Genomic DNA, 15,412 nt, shown 5'->3' with positions numbered 1-15,412 from the left:
TATATATATATGTACGGTGACAAAAAGATAAACTTAACACTTCCAAGATCTTCATTGTCTTTCTCTTTACTCTTCTCTCTCCCTGAAAAACATGGAAACTTCAAAAAACACTAATCTCCAAAACCCTACTAAACTCACAAAACCATTTCAGTGTTGTCAAGAAGAAGACAAAGAAGAATCAGTATCTCTCCGAGAACTTCCCCTCAACGCAGAACACATCAATCCCACCGCCGCCACCGAAGACCACCATGAATCACCTTCAACGGAGCTTTTTGAGTTTCTTACCTCAAGCTCCTACGACGTTTCTCCGGCAGAAAACATAATCTTCGGCGGCAAACTCATCCCTTTAAACTACCAAAGTGCTCTCTTCTCGCCTCCCGAACACATAACCCCTAGAATACGCTCACGGTCCGAGTCCTTATCGGCGATACAAGGCCATAAGATTAACCGTCCCGGGAGTAATACCGTGGCACGTCTTGACAATGCCGGACCTATGAGGACAAGCCGTTCTCTAGATTATCGCAAGCTCTCACGTGAGCCAAACACCGTACATTATCCGACCAAAAGTAGTTCTCCGGCCAAGAACTCAGCGAAGCCTGAAACGGCGGCGTCTGGAAGTGGGAAAAGTGTAAGACCGAGAAGATGGTATGTGATTATGTTTGGAATGGTTAAGTTCCCACCGGAGATTGAACTAAAGGATATCAAGAACCGTCAGAGTCGCCGGAATATTCCACCGGTTATGTTTCCGTCACCTGCTAACCGGAAATCTCGTAGATCTCGATCGCCGTCACCGTCTCCTTCTTGGAGGTTTCTCAACGCTTTAAGTTGCAAAGAGCCTACAAGCGTGGCTGCTACGGCGCCGTTTTGGGTGCCACATCCTTAAAATTACGACCTTGTCCTTACGGGAATTGCATTGCTGTAGACTGAGATGAGAAGGATAGGATCGTCATTTAGTTATAAGTTTCATCGATATTCTAATTTATTTTTGTGAAAGAATGTCGATAATAGTTTGGACCATAAATATATCTTCTTTTCCTTTAAGATTTTTTGTTTATTTGTTTTTCGTTTTGTATTTTCAGCTATCTGTTTGAATATACGAATTTATATATTTTAAGAAAATTGTTTTATTTACATATGTTAGAGCAACATTATAGGAAGGATGTTAGTTAGGATATGTTAGTATTAATTTAGTATTAAATTTGAAAAAGTAGAGTTTAAGAGTTTTTATTTTGTTTTTAGTTTTGAGATGTGTTTATTGGTAGGATCTTAACTTGGATATCTTAATCTTTTTTTAAAATTAAATAAATTTATAATTTGTAATATAAGAAATTGACTTGTGTTTTTCATGTATGGCTAATTTTATTGGGTTTTTCTTAACATCGATTCATCAAATTCATAGTTAAATTTGAAAATTGTTATGTCATAATATAATTATCAACTTACCCAATTCATAGAAATTATAGTAATGTCATAATAAATGGTTTACAAAAAAAATAAAAAATTTTTTTTTTAAAAAATTATAATGTCATAACCCACCAAAAGAATCATTCTCCAAAAAAAATTAAAAAATTAAAAAAAAAAACTTACCCAATCCGATTGCGCCACGTGGCGTCTCTTAACCCACAAAAAGAATCCTTCTCCAACATACCCAACTCAAGTATCTTAGTAAAATTAATCAATTTTGATTTATTTTTATAACCTCAATACCCTAACATACTCTCTAAAACCCATTGTTAATGTTGGTCTTATAGTTTTTGAAATTGAATTGGTTAGGTGAGGAATGAATGATGATCGAAAGAGGCACGAGAAGGATATGAAAAATATTTATTACTTTACTTTTTTCTTATTGGGACTAGTCCATTTTCTATGATTTTGACAGGAAGTTATTATATATCTTTCTTAGCATTTATTTGTGTTTCGAAATTCATGGTTGATAAAATGGTATGATCAGATTCCATCTTAAAAGACTGTGACATGCACCTTTCTTTTTGTCTAGAGACTTCTAGATTTATGATTGTTATACTTTTTTCTTTCTTTCTTACTTTACGAATCATTTCACCATATTCATGTGTTTCTATCAATAGATCAACTTAATCTTAAGATATCTATTGAGTTTATATAGGTGGAGATTTTGATTTTAGGTTCATATTATTGTTTATTGACCTAAACTGATACTTTTAGGCTGTGATACTTAAGATTTGAACGTAGTGATGAAAGAAATTGACACGTCAACTACAATGATTCGAACAGGAGACTTGTGAAGGAAGTGAAAGGGGACAAAGAATGTTTTGCTAACAAATAATATCTGAGAGACAAACAAACACTGGAGATTTCATTGAACACAACACGCATTTTGGTTTCTACAGGTACACGTCTAATGTTTTACGAAACGTAGCTTCATGTTTTACAAATTGGTCTTACAAATTTACAGGTCTCCTATATGTTCCCTGTGGATTAATAAAAGCATTTTGAATCTTGACAAAGCTTTATTTAACCTCTCTTGTCCTTCTTCAGGGATGTTGAATCATGTAGCATCCATCTAACATGTGTAACCAAATACGCAAGAGTCTGTGAAACACAACCTGCAACATCCACGAGAAGGGTTAAACATTTAATTTACAGATTTGTTTTAGAAAACTTGGAGTTATGATTTTGATCCGGAAATATCATTCACCTGTCACTTTTTCTTGAGAGTTTCCGAAACCATTGTTTTAGTAGGTTCTCAAGATGAATAAACTTGAAACGGTACTGCAAGAGAGGAAACCAATGGAAACTGAACCTGTTAAAGAGACGGTGATGGAACAATAGTGTGACATAAACTCATGAGAATCAAGAAGAGGGACTCACTCAGAAGAAACAAGATTAGCATTAAGGAAAGAATGAGCTGAATCGGGCGGCTAAATGGAACACGAAATCGCCTTTGATATAAACCGACTCTGTCAAAGAGCTGCACAAAAATGAACAGCTAAGACTTATGATCCGCTATAATAACATAGGGATGATTTGCTCGCAGAAGCTTACCTGGTTAAAATCACGACATCTCTGCAGCCAAAACAGAGGTTTAGATCCTTTTTCTTTAGGAGTGGCTTCGATTTGTGACAGAAACTTCTTCCTCTCTTCTTCTTTAGCATTAAAGGGAACATTGATCCTCAACGCATTGATATTTGGTACATTTGGTGAACTCCATGTTCTTCTTGTACCGGCTTTTTTATCTGCTTGCAAGCGGATCATGGCATCAGCACTTTCCGGGCTTCCTCTCTCATCAATGTCTATCACACAGTCAGAAGGACTGTCACCGTAACATCTAGCCTCTCTTCTACCATTCACCCCACGTGGATTCTCTGCTATGGAACTTGTTGAGGAATCTCTCAAGTTGATGCTATCACTGTTTAAACTCTCTGACGTCTGAGAAGATCCAGATAGAAACATAGCAAGGTCATCACGCTCTTCTTTGTTAAGATCCACCCAACGCAAAGGTTGTTTCCCATTCTCACTTAACGCCTCTTGCAGAGCAGATTCTACTCGATAAATCTGGCTTTCAATAGCGGCAACAAACTGTTTATGCCTAGTCAATGTATTGTCATCTCGACAATTGCCATGGCTCAACCTCACAGCCCTCTCAAACTCTTCCAACTGAATCAAGTTTACAACAACAAAAACCAAAACCACTAAACTTGAGAGTGAAATTTCACAAACAACAACAAACTCACGATGTACCATGAAAGACCATTCTTTTATACCTGCCATTTAGCAGTACTCAAAGCAGCTTGGAGTTCTTTGCAGAGCTCGTCTGAATCCAAGGATACTCGACTACCTTCTCTCTTCTCTTTAATCCACAACCTATATGCAGACTCCATTCTGGAATCACACAGAAAAAAAAGAATAAAACTTTCAAATTAAATATCTCAATTCTTCACCTATATCATGAAATCGAAAGCTCAATTCGATCAAATACACAAAAATTCGTCACTTAGATCATGCTAGAGCCAACCAATTTACGAAAATACGAATTAAAAGAAACAGAGAACCATCTAACTCAAAACCCCCTATTTCTCAATTAAATGACACAAGCTAATACACAGAAAACAATTGAGCAGAACAAGAAGAAGAAGAAGAAGAAGAAACATGAGATAAAAAACATTACATATCAGAAGATTCTTGAACCTCCTCAGCAGCGGAGAAAAAAACATCCTTTTGCCAAAGATCGAAACTATTAGCTACCATCATCTTCTCTGCCAAACCAAAACCCCTCCAATTAAGATTCAATTTAAGACCAAACCAATCGTCGGAATAAACTCCCTCCGATTAAAATCCAAAACAATAGATTCTGCTCCCTTCTCTTCTCTTCTCTTCTTCCTCTTTTGCTTCTTCAAGAAAGAAGGAATTTTTATTTTCCCAGCTTTACGTTTTATTTTTTAACTAAGAAAAAACACATTAATGGAAGATACAAATATTAAAGAAGGCCTGCACTAACCCACAACATTTTACACGTGGCATATTTTAACTGGATTAGATTATAAGCTAATACGGTCTTAGCCGCAGGTGATTAGTGCTCTGTGTTAGGAACAAAGAAAAAACATCAAGAATGTCCCGTGTTGTTGTTGGGCCTACTACTGGCTTTGCCGCAACATCAATTTTTCGCCAACGCATTTTTCTTTTTAAATTGTTTTATTATTTAATTACTACTTTTAAAACAAGTCAACTGCTCATGACTAGTTTCACTAATAAATAAACTCAACTGTAATTTTTGTTTTATATAGGAGTATTAAATATTAATGGATAGTAGGAAATATTTAATATAGTGGCATGTGTAACGCATGGTTAACTTAATAAATCACTCAAAATATTCAACAACAAGAAAAAGAGAAAAAAACCTGGAACCATCACTTTAATCCCACCTTCTCCAAAAACCAAAACCTTGATTTTGGTGATCTCAGTCTAAAACTAAGCAACCAATATCATGACATTAGTTACAAAGACCGGTTCTTGCTTTAATTGTTTTTTACATTAACCGGTGGTTCATTTGAGGTGATTAAGATTGCCAAAGTCTCGGTTCTTCTATTATGGACTAGAATTTGGGAATGTGGGAGTCCAGAGATTGGTCCATAATATAATATAGAACAACTTTTCTGATACCAACCTCTTTGATAGGATTGGGCTTAATTGCTCTACAAGTCAAAGATCTTTCAGTAGTCAACATTGTAATGCTTTGGTAAGAAATTGATTACAACTGATGGATTGTTTTCAGTTTACTTTTTAGCTTTGATGTGATGATTCTTTTAACGTCACTTCCAATTTAATTGGTTTCCTAAACAATTTTTTAAAAATTTATTGGTTTGTGACAGTAACAAAATAACAGCATTCAAACGTCAATTCTCTATTATCTCTCTTCCACCATAAAGTTTAAACCATTTTTGGTTTTTAGCTGCATTTAGAGAGTCTAGTGACCAAACAAACGTATCCGACACGAAAAATTGAGAACAAAACAAGTACTACAACAAAGTGGTAGGCCTTTGATGATTCAATCCTACAAAAAGCTCACAACTAACTTGCCATGTAAAGATCCAAACCTTGCAGCATCGATGAACATATAGATAATTCACAACTAAAAACGAGTTTTGTATGTGAAGGTTTTGTCTCATGTTACTATATCAACTAAAACCTCCTAGCAATCTCATAACCCTTGCCTACTTATGACTTGCCCCATTCACCAAAATGGAAACCTTATATTATATAAATTACTAATCATATCTTATAATATTTTTGACTAAACAACGGATAATTAAGATAACACATGAACGATTTAGATGATGATCCTACTACATTCATTTCTCCTTTTCATCTTCTTCCTCTTCTTCATCTTGAAATCCAAATACCTCTCTGTTTCTATTAGGACTATCTAAAGCTCTTTTCTCTTGTTCTTCCTCTGCTTCGGCTTCTTCTTCTTCTTCTTCTTCTTCACCTTCCTCTTTCTTCTTCTTCAATCCAACACTCTTCTTTCTCTTCACAACTCTCTCCTTCAACACACACACAAGCTCTCTCACAGCCTTCTCCGCATCACTCCTACTCCTAATCAACACTTCACTAACATCAGCCGGCGTAATCTCGGCCTCCTCCACACATTCCTCCATCTCCTCCAAGACGACGCCGTCAATTTCGTCCTCCTCAAGCCTCAGATAATTCTTCAACAGAATCTTCAAAGCCGGAAACTTACAAAACCCCATGTGAATATGCATATCCATCCTCCCACTTCTCAACAGAGCAGAATCTAACTTCTCGATATGATTGGTCGTGAACACAAAGATCTTCTCACTCCCACAACAAGACCAAAGCCCATCAGTGAAGTTCAGTAACCCCGAGAGAGTCACCGAGCTCCCCGGTTCATCCAAACCCGACCCGTTGGTTAAACCCGGGTCATACTCATAGCTCCCATTCCTCTTCTTGTTCTTTCCACGTTTCGTCAAACTGATAGAACAATCAATGTCCTCAATAACAATGATCGATTTAGAGCTAGTCTTCATCAACAGTTTCCTCAATTCAGAGTTGTTCTGAACCTCCGTGAGCTCAAGATCGTAGATATCATAGCCAAGATAATTAGCCATTGCAGCGATCAAACTCGACTTGCCAGTTCCAGGTGGTCCATACAACAAGTACCCTCTCTTCCAAGCCCTTCCGGTCTTCTGATAAAACCCTTGTCCGCTCGCAAACTCTCTTAGATCCTCCATGATCCGTTTCTTCCTCTCGGGATCCATGGCAAGAGTATCGAACGTGCTCGGATGCTTGAATCTCACCGAATCCCATGGATGGCTTCTGGCATCGAGCGAGACGCCTCTCGAGTTCGTGTAAAGAAGCCTCTCCTCGTTTCTCCGGCGAATCTCCTCTGATTTTCCGACAATGTAATCGAGGTAAGAATCTAAGACAAGGTTTTTGTCTCTCTTGTTGATCTGTAACGTAAACCCTCGTTTCTCTTCCGGCATTGGTCTCCACGAAAAGCTCTGTACTTGACGTTGAACAACGACGTGTTCCCAGAGAACAGTGACGCCGTTAAATACGTCGGTGATTCTGTCGTTGTTGGAGAGGCCGAAAGTGACGGAGCTCGAGTTAGGGACACGTGATAAGCTGAGACGTGTGTTGTTGCTGCTAGAAACGGCGCCGTTGACGGTGACGGAAGAGCTGAGGTAGAGCTGAACAGCGTTGTAGAGCTCGTTGGTGTTGACGCCGTCAATCTCCGTTATATCGAAGTAGATGTGAGAAGAGAACACGTGGCGGAGGCGCGTCAAGACGTGGAGGAAAGCTAGTCGGAGCTCCGGCGGAAACACGAGCTGGAGAATTGTTTGACAAAAGGCTAACATACCAACTAGAGAAGCCATTGTCGTCCAATAATCACTCATCTTCATCTTTTTACTCTGTTTTTTCTTATAGAGAAAAAAAAAAGATTGGTTTTTTAAAAACAGGGTAGAGTAAAGTTTTGATTTTTAGGAAGAAATTAGAGAAATTGAGAAGAGAAAGTGTGAGTTTAGCTTAATTATAGAGATAAGAGTGTGGTTTGTTTGAAGTTATTGTTCTTGAGATTTGGGAGGGAAACAAATTTTTGGTTAAGACTTTTGAGTGAAAGAGAAAGAGTGACGTTGGTGGGATTTATTGAAATATGAAATAAGGGCTCACCTCAATTTATAAGCAATTGGAGTTGGAGGAGTCGAGGAGACATTTTACTTTTCTATTTTATTTTGTAGAGAAATTGTTTTGATATTTGGTGATATTACCAACAATTGTTGTGTATGGTGCAAATTATATAAGCAACAAGTACTATTTGCTCAATTATTTCATAGGTCTATGGTTTCTAGCTAGACGTACAAAACCAATTACAAGTTATCGATTGAATGGGACTGCCGAGAGAGGTAATGGTTATGTGACATGTAAATCTCACATCGGATACTATTCGACTTTTTTCTTTTGTCCAACAATATGATAAAGATTATAAAAAAAAATTGAATTTACCTTCTTTTTTTTTTTGGTTGAGCAAAAAGGTTGAAAACTTGAATGGTGAAGAATGATGAAAAGAGAATATAAAGGACGGTACCAAAGAAATGGATAGGTTTTTACTCTTACGCAAAATGAATCGGACAAACAAGTACAATGAGCAATAAAAAACACCACACACGACAAGAGATAGTTAAAACATTAAAAAACATTATATACCAAAAGAGGGTAAGTTTTTACGAGACAGCCAAGAACAGATCATCTAGCTGGATTGGTTCAATCTAGCAAAGAGGTTTTTGTTTTATTGATTGGTTCCTAGTGTTCGAATTAAGGGGTTCTAAAATATTACTTTGTGTCGTCTACATAAATATCTTTTGAATTATACAAACGTCAATAGCAATTTATTGTATAGTCGTATTTGGTTTTTATAATTTATTAAAATATTTTATTAGAAAGTATTATTCCTTTTAAAACACCATAGTATTTTTAAATAATGATAAATTTTAACCTCGGATACAAAGAAAAATGTATTAAAGATAATGATCTTTAGCTAATGATGTAATATCTAATAGTTGGGGGATTTGATAAGGAAATATTTGTCATCATATTTACGATTAACTCAAAGGATAATGATCATTGTAAAATTTATGATGTTGTCTTTTTGGAAAAACATTTTGATAAGTAAACTAGTTAAAAGCAACAAAAAAAAGGGAACATGAGGGACTAGTTTAGGGTTTGTGAATGTGACTTACAGTTGGGTTTGTGTTGTTTTGTTGGGACTTTGTGATTTTTATTCTTTAGGACACTCGAATTTACGTGGGACAACCATTGTTTGTCTACATTTGCATATCAACATCTATCGCCACTATATACTCAAACACTCTTTCAACTTTCTTTCACATCTCGATCTGATTCCAACATTAATAAGCCTCATCAATATCCAAAATTAGTTAAAACACTCTTTTTAACATAATCAATACAGTGTTCATTTTCAACTCCGAGATTAGTGGGTGTAAAGCTTACATTATCTTAATATATAACGTTTCATTTTTTTTTTAAACAATAGATACTATAGATGGTTGCAGCAATTAGCCAAAGCTGAAACATGCTCTACTAAGATGAGCCAAAGCGATCTAATTAGTTTCCAAATAGTATTATGAGAATGGAAAAACAAATAGTAGAAGTTGTTTAATCGATGTTTCATTTTGCCGACAAAATAAATAAAAATATTGACGTTTTTTTCAGATGTTTTAAATAGGGGAAAATTGGTGAGATATGTAAAAGGAGATGACACACAATGACAATGACAGTAGATAAGGTCCAAGTTACTAGAGTCACTTTTTACAGAACTGTGGAATCTCCCAACACCCAAAAACCTTTAATGTATATTATTATCTGTCTACTCAATAAAACGAAAACGTTCTACAAGTTACTGTGAGTGTGAAGTGTGTAGATCCAAGCCAAGCTTAATAAGTAACGCTAGGTTGAATTAAGACAAGTTTGGTTTTCTATATCGAGCCAATTATAGAGTTCCAACATTAATATTAATACCAAAGAGCATGTAGTTTAATTTACAAGACTTTAGAACGAGTGACTGATTCTTTTTCTATATTTGTCAAAAAGTAATAAACACTGATGATTATTCAGAAAAGTTCAGAATTATGTAAGAAGAGGAAACAATTAGGAGTGTTTTAACCCATTGGTTGTTGTTGATATCGTGGGGGAAAAATTTGGACGAAAGATTCTGTGCAGAGATACGTTGGTGATTCTGGATTTGGAGTTTTGTATCCTCTGGTTCCGAGCTCTCTCAACCCCAACCGAAAGGGCCAACAATAAATAATCATATATATATATATATATATTAAATGTCAAAAGTTGTGTAAGGCTATACTCTATTATATTATGCAAATGTTACAAAGGCATCATCATCATCCTCCTCAAGTACAGAAATTGGCATTTTTATATATTATTATGCAAAATGGTTTAGGGTTTGTAATGATGGTACCTTCTGAAACTGACTCTCTTTGGCATTTTCTTATTTCAGTTTTCAAAAAATTGTAAAGAATCATTCACTTCACTATTAAGAAGAGTACTACTGCATATCTCTTTTCCTTTTCTTATTTTTTTGGTTCTCCATTCAAATTTTTTATAAAACGATGATCTCGGCCTTTTGGGTGATTTTAACTCGGACAATGTAAAGAATGCTATGAGTATGAGATACTGTTACAATTGGTGCCTTCGAGAGATAGTCACATTTCACCTGAAGAGGTAAAAAAAAATAAAGAACATAAAAAATACAAGTAGTTAATAAAAAGAAATGACGTAGTTCACAAGCAAGCTCTGTCTTCTTACATACATAATCACTTCGAGAGCCACACCCCCACTCTCTACCACACTCGTCTCCCAAAATTTACTTACTTACTGCTACCAAACAAAATTTAACTACTTGAAAAGACAAAAAGAAGAAATACATAATAATTGAGGGTTGTGTGACACAGAAGCTATAATCTCTGAAGTTAATAAATGCAACTACAGTAAAGAAGTTTTCATCCAGATTTTTTATTTTTTACTTCATTCATTTATTGTGGTTTTTGTTTCACCAAATAATGTCATGTACTTTTAAAAACAAATCCACAGAAAAAGAAACAAATCCTACACACACAGCTTGACTTTGTAAAACACCCAAAATTCGAATCTCTTTTCGTGAGATTTGATTCCCCCTTTGTGAAAGGTCTATTTGGTAGATTCTTTTTAACAAAGAGCTTATGGATATTGGTCACTAGTACATTCAGCTGCAAAATGAAATGTTAACAATCCCTATATTGCATCAAAATGAATGAACTAGTGAAACAGAAATTACAATATAAACTTCAGATTAGACTTGCTTCATAACTGAAATGCTAATTAGCTGATTGGTGATCCCTAATGTTATGACATTCTAGTATGTAATGACTATTTCACCAAATTTCCTTATAGTAGTTTGATTCGTAATCCATAATGTTTACCCAAACTTAACAAGTAGTAGAAAACAAAACATTACGTTACAAGTTAAGCTACGCTCATCATCAAGGTCTTACTTAATATTATATATGTTAAATACGTTTCCAAAAAAAAGAACCGTAAGTTTCATACAGATAAAGCAAAACCATATAAAGTAATGTCGACCAGATTTTTTATCAAAAAGGCTTTAAAGAACACTGTATTATACATATATAATCTCATTACAACTCAGAATAGTTCGCGGCTGGAGAATTCTCTATCTACTCTGTACCAAATGATTACCCAAACTGAATCAAAGACCCAATATCTGATTTCCCATTTTCGCAGATCGAATCAGTCAATGGCAATGATCAGGAAGCCAACAGAGACATACATGAGGAAGACGGGGTAAAGTGCGAGAGCTTTCCTTCTCGGGTTCACGGCGGCGCTCATGAATGGATAAGCGGCCCAGGAGCTCCAGGCAAGAGTCACAGATACAACGACCATTTTGAGTATCACATTGTCTTTCAACATGCAGATCACTGCTCCAACGTCCAGAGGGAACAGACAGTAACCAAGAAGGCTTAGGCTTTGGAAGAAAATTATATGTCCTCCCTGAAAATTGCATCAGAATGTATAAAAATCAAAACTTGCAACAAGAAAGGGAACAGTATGTGGTTTTGTACCAATACATGAATCAAAATGTGTGCTTACCAGGAGCAACACATTTAGTGTCAGGATCACTGCCCCCGCTGCAAGTAGTGCAAATGCCACGGCAAATACTTCGGACTGGAAGTTACAGAGAAAAGATTGAGATCAAAGGCCATTCCAATAGACAGAGAATGGTTCTTTATTCTAGCAGATATGTAGTGCCTTATTACTACAGGTATTTAATCCTGATAACTCAGGATGTAAATGCTAGGAAACATAGATTATCGACGAAATTGAAAACAGAGTATTCCATAATATTATGTAGTTTTAAAACAACTTAAACACAGAGATAACGAATCGATGCCTTTTCAGATACATGACCTAAACTTCATGTACATTCCAACAAAGGAAAAAAGGAAAGGTCTTCATTTACCCTTTGCATTCACAGTTTCTTATCTAATATATCAGTAAATTCACAACTCCTAATAGAAACCAGTTCTTGCCAATCTATGAAGGACTGGCCAGATAAGCTCTGGCTATAGTGGCTACATCAGTACAAGGCGAAAGTGGCTAAATTGTCTATCCAATCTAACAGATCAACTGGCCAGATAAACAACTTAAAAAACAGAGCACACAGAGATAACAACTCGATGCCTTTTCAGATACATGACCTAAACTTCATGTACATTCCAACAAAGGAAAAAAGGAAAGGTCTTCATTTACCCTTTGCATTCACAGTTTCTTATCTAATATATCAATAAATTCACAAATCCTAATAGAAACCAGTTCTTGCCAATCTATGAAGGACTGGCCAGATAAGCTCTGGCTATAGTGGCTACATCAGTACAAGGCGAAAGTGGCTAAATTGTCTATCCAATCTAACAGATCAGCTGCTCATGTAGCACAGGGGAGGATGATTAGTATGAAAGCATCATATGAGTTGGTTTGTCATTCATGGAACGCAATTCTACAAGTCAAATCTGACTGCACAGAAGGAGTAATAACAGCTTCCCTAGACTAAGAATCAAAACTAAAAGCAATGCTACAAGAATGTAAAAATTCTAGGGGAGCTGTAAATCTAGCCCATATGACACATTTGAATGCACTTTTACAGTTCTTCATTCCGAATACATGAACATTCTAACTATAAGGAAAGTTCAAATCACAAGTCAACAGAACTCGCTAAAGCTAAGATTCCAAATTCATAACTTGATCACATATAACATGATCATTCAAATCTAACCAATATGTTACATTGGAGTGCACTTTAAAGTTCTTCATTTTGAAGACATGGACATTTCAACTATACGGACTGCTCAAATCACATGTCAATAGAACTCTCTAAAGCTAAGATTCCAAGTTCATAACTTGATCACACAAACGCAAAGCCAGTATACGGAGTTCTGCATCCATAAAGGTTCCAATGAATCAGAATCTGAAGATCTTACCTTCTTAACCGAAGCAGACCACGAAAGAGTAAGACCCAAGAACACAATGAAGAAAAAAGGTCCCCACAGATCCCAGTCCCTAAGTGCTTTCCCAGGATCTTCCCTATACGGATTCGGAAACACCACAAGCTTCAAATTACTCACGATCCGTGACAGATCTCGCTTTACAGTATCCCAAACAGGCTCCGTCAATGTATTCGGAGGAGATCCGAACCCACTCCCTCCGATAGTCTTGGAACCTTCAGAGTTACCTGCTGAAGGAAGCGGCGGAGGAGCTGGAACAGGCATCACCTTCTGAGTGGAAGTAGATGACGGTGGAAGCGGTGGGAGGTTAGATTGAACGAAAGGTGAGGATGAAACGGGAATGGACGGACGGGCAGGGCTTGGCGGACGAGCCGGGAGCACGGTTCCCGGACCTGATTGAAAGTTATCGCTCATCATATTCTCAATCTCGTCGATGTCTGATTGAGATGATTGGTAAAGCGGAATCGTATCATTGTGCGACATTCTTCTTCACCGGAGGGGAATCGGAAGATTCCGGTGATGGTTTGTTATATTTTCCCGGGAAACAAATTAGGTCAAAAAGCTTACGATTTGGGCGAAATTGATTCAGATCTGATGAAGAAGAGAGAAGTCGAAATTACTAAAAGGGAGAAAGTAAATAAATTAAAATAAAATAAACGTGTAACGCAGTGCTCTCATAGAAATGACGTCGTTTCAGTGAATATTTGCCAATCACTGAATAATGGATATTGTGTTTTCATTTTTCTAATACGTTTGTTTATTAAGGAAGTGGCAAAGTGTATGTACTATAAAATCATGTCTTGTTAATATAAATCTGATATATTATTTTGGTAAAGAAATTTTGATATATTTACAATAATTGCATTGAAATAAGGGGCATTTAACACGTTTCTCATATTACAAAGAAAGTAAATCAAACGATGAAGAAGAAAGAACTATCATTATCATAAACACACATTTTTTTTTACAAATTAAACAGAGACATCTTTTTTATACATATATATATATACTTTTAACTAACCCTATATATATCTTCTATAAGAGTAAAGCCACACCATTGCCTTTTTATTGGACAAAGATATACAACGAAAAGAATCAAAACCAGAAAATAAAAAGGAAATTCTCAGACATAGACAAACAAGAAACAGAGCATTCATTCACATAAGAAGTAAGAAAAAAAAAGACAGAGGAAGATAGATAGATAAATAAATAAATATGTAATAGAGATTATTAAGAGCTTGCTGTGCATTCCTTAGGGGCCTGTGGGAACCTTCTACGGTCAGTGCAGTAATTGTAGATCATGTAATTCTTCTGGACCCATCTGAGTCTAGCTTGGCTCGTTGAATCCATCTCTTGCGTGTACCAGTTTGAGTTTGGTTTCGAGTCAATCTTTATGTTTCTGTAAGAAGCCATGAATGGTGCTTTGGACCAATCCGTTTTAACAAGACCTCCTCTAGTTGCCCAGTCGTCTGCGTTCCATAAACTCGCGTACATCCTCATCGGCTTGTTTTTGGGGAACAAGACACCGATCGACTCTGAGTTTTTGAACTCTCTAATTGGTGTGTCATCGACTGTCAATCTGATAGGAGAACAACAAAAAGAAGAACAGAACAGATTAGGGATGAGAAAAGATGATAAAAAACCTAATTAGGGTTTATTTACTTGTGTAGCAAGAAAGGTGAGATTTTCTTGACTTTACATGATTCTTTGAGGGTTCCAGAGGATAGAGTAAGTGTGGAAATTGGCGGTTGGGTCGAACCAGAGATGGAATTGTTGCTCTTTGTCACCTTTTCCTTGAGTGTAAACATTAGTGTGTAAAGTATAAGGATCTCCACTCATATTACCCAAGAACTCAAAATCAATCTCATCCCAAGTCGAGCCTTCAGATTTGAGCTGCAAATTCAAAAATCATATAAATATCAAGATGAACTCCTGTAAACATCATATCATTTCAAAACTTTTCAAAAGGAAATAATCTTACGTAAAAAGTAGTGACAGTTCCTGCTGAGTTACCAGGGACGAGCTTAATCTGCATATCAATCTTTCCAAACAAATACTCTGTTTTGGATTGAAAGCCAGAACCAGAGGATTTGTCTAAGGAGAGAGTAAGAAGCTGGCCGTTGTTGAGTATCTTCCCACGGCCATTTCCCCAAGCTACGTTGACATCGCTGTTAAAATCAGCAACGGAGGCTGAGAACGCCGCCAAGATAAGAGCCGTGAAGAAGAATAGTTTGAAAGGAGACATTGGTTCTATAAAGCTTGCGTACGTGTGGATGTGTGTTTGTGGGGGGTTTGGTGAGGAATGTGAGGAAGAGAGAAGAGGGGAGAGA

The 15,412-nt window shown here is 36.4% G+C and overlaps 5 protein-coding genes across 5 annotated transcripts; 1 reads left to right on the top strand and 4 right to left on the bottom strand.

Moving 5' to 3' along the window:
- The first annotated feature begins 55 nt into the window (after nt 1-55).
- On the top strand, nt 56-1,041 carry LOC17878952. Its single transcript, XM_006284287.2, has one exon. It carries the CDS (start codon nt 92-94, stop codon nt 881-883), a length of 792 nt encoding a protein of 263 aa, XP_006284349.1. The 5' UTR covers nt 56-91; the 3' UTR covers nt 884-1,041.
- Nucleotides 1,042-2,304: 1,263 nt separating this feature from the next.
- Nucleotides 2,305-4,385, bottom strand: LOC17880627. The gene is made up of 6 exons (XM_006284035.2): nt 4,145-4,385; nt 3,741-3,858; nt 3,022-3,633; nt 2,848-2,947; nt 2,675-2,748; nt 2,305-2,582 (listed from the first exon to the last, which is right to left on the bottom strand). Exons 1-5 carry the CDS (start codon nt 4,225-4,227, stop codon nt 2,723-2,725), a joined length of 939 nt encoding a protein of 312 aa, XP_006284097.1. The 5' UTR covers nt 4,228-4,385; the 3' UTR covers nt 2,305-2,582; nt 2,675-2,722.
- Nucleotides 4,386-5,706: 1,321 nt separating this feature from the next.
- Nucleotides 5,707-7,652, bottom strand: LOC17880860 (AAA-ATPase At4g30250). Its single transcript, XM_006285003.2, has one exon. The coding sequence runs from the start codon at nt 7,395-7,397 to the stop codon at nt 5,826-5,828; it is 1,572 nt and encodes a 523-aa protein (XP_006285065.1). The 5' UTR covers nt 7,398-7,652; the 3' UTR covers nt 5,707-5,825.
- A 3,387-nt stretch (nt 7,653-11,039) lies between these two features.
- Nucleotides 11,040-13,714, bottom strand: LOC17879613 (protein YIPF6 homolog). Its single transcript, XM_006282628.2, has 3 exons — nt 13,059-13,714; nt 11,674-11,748; nt 11,040-11,574 (listed from the first exon to the last, which is right to left on the bottom strand). Exons 1-3 carry the CDS (start codon nt 13,563-13,565, stop codon nt 11,314-11,316), a joined length of 843 nt encoding a protein of 280 aa, XP_006282690.1. The 5' UTR covers nt 13,566-13,714; the 3' UTR covers nt 11,040-11,313.
- Nucleotides 13,715-14,089: 375 nt separating this feature from the next.
- LOC17879682 (xyloglucan endotransglucosylase/hydrolase protein 24) lies at nt 14,090-15,412 on the bottom strand. The gene is made up of 3 exons (XM_006283995.2): nt 15,064-15,412; nt 14,782-14,975; nt 14,090-14,661 (listed from the first exon to the last, which is right to left on the bottom strand). The coding sequence occupies exons 1-3, from the start codon at nt 15,325-15,327 to the stop codon at nt 14,313-14,315; spliced, it is 807 nt and encodes a 268-aa protein (XP_006284057.2). The 5' UTR covers nt 15,328-15,412; the 3' UTR covers nt 14,090-14,312.

Source organism: Capsella rubella, unplaced genomic scaffold (genome assembly GCF_000375325.1).
Source record: "Capsella rubella cultivar Monte Gargano unplaced genomic scaffold, Caprub1_0 scaffold_7, whole genome shotgun sequence".
Lineage (NCBI taxonomy): Eukaryota > Viridiplantae > Streptophyta > Magnoliopsida > Brassicales > Brassicaceae > Capsella > Capsella rubella.
The sequence above is the reverse complement of the archived record's forward strand: the minus strand, read 5'-3'. Positions and strand labels throughout refer to the sequence as shown.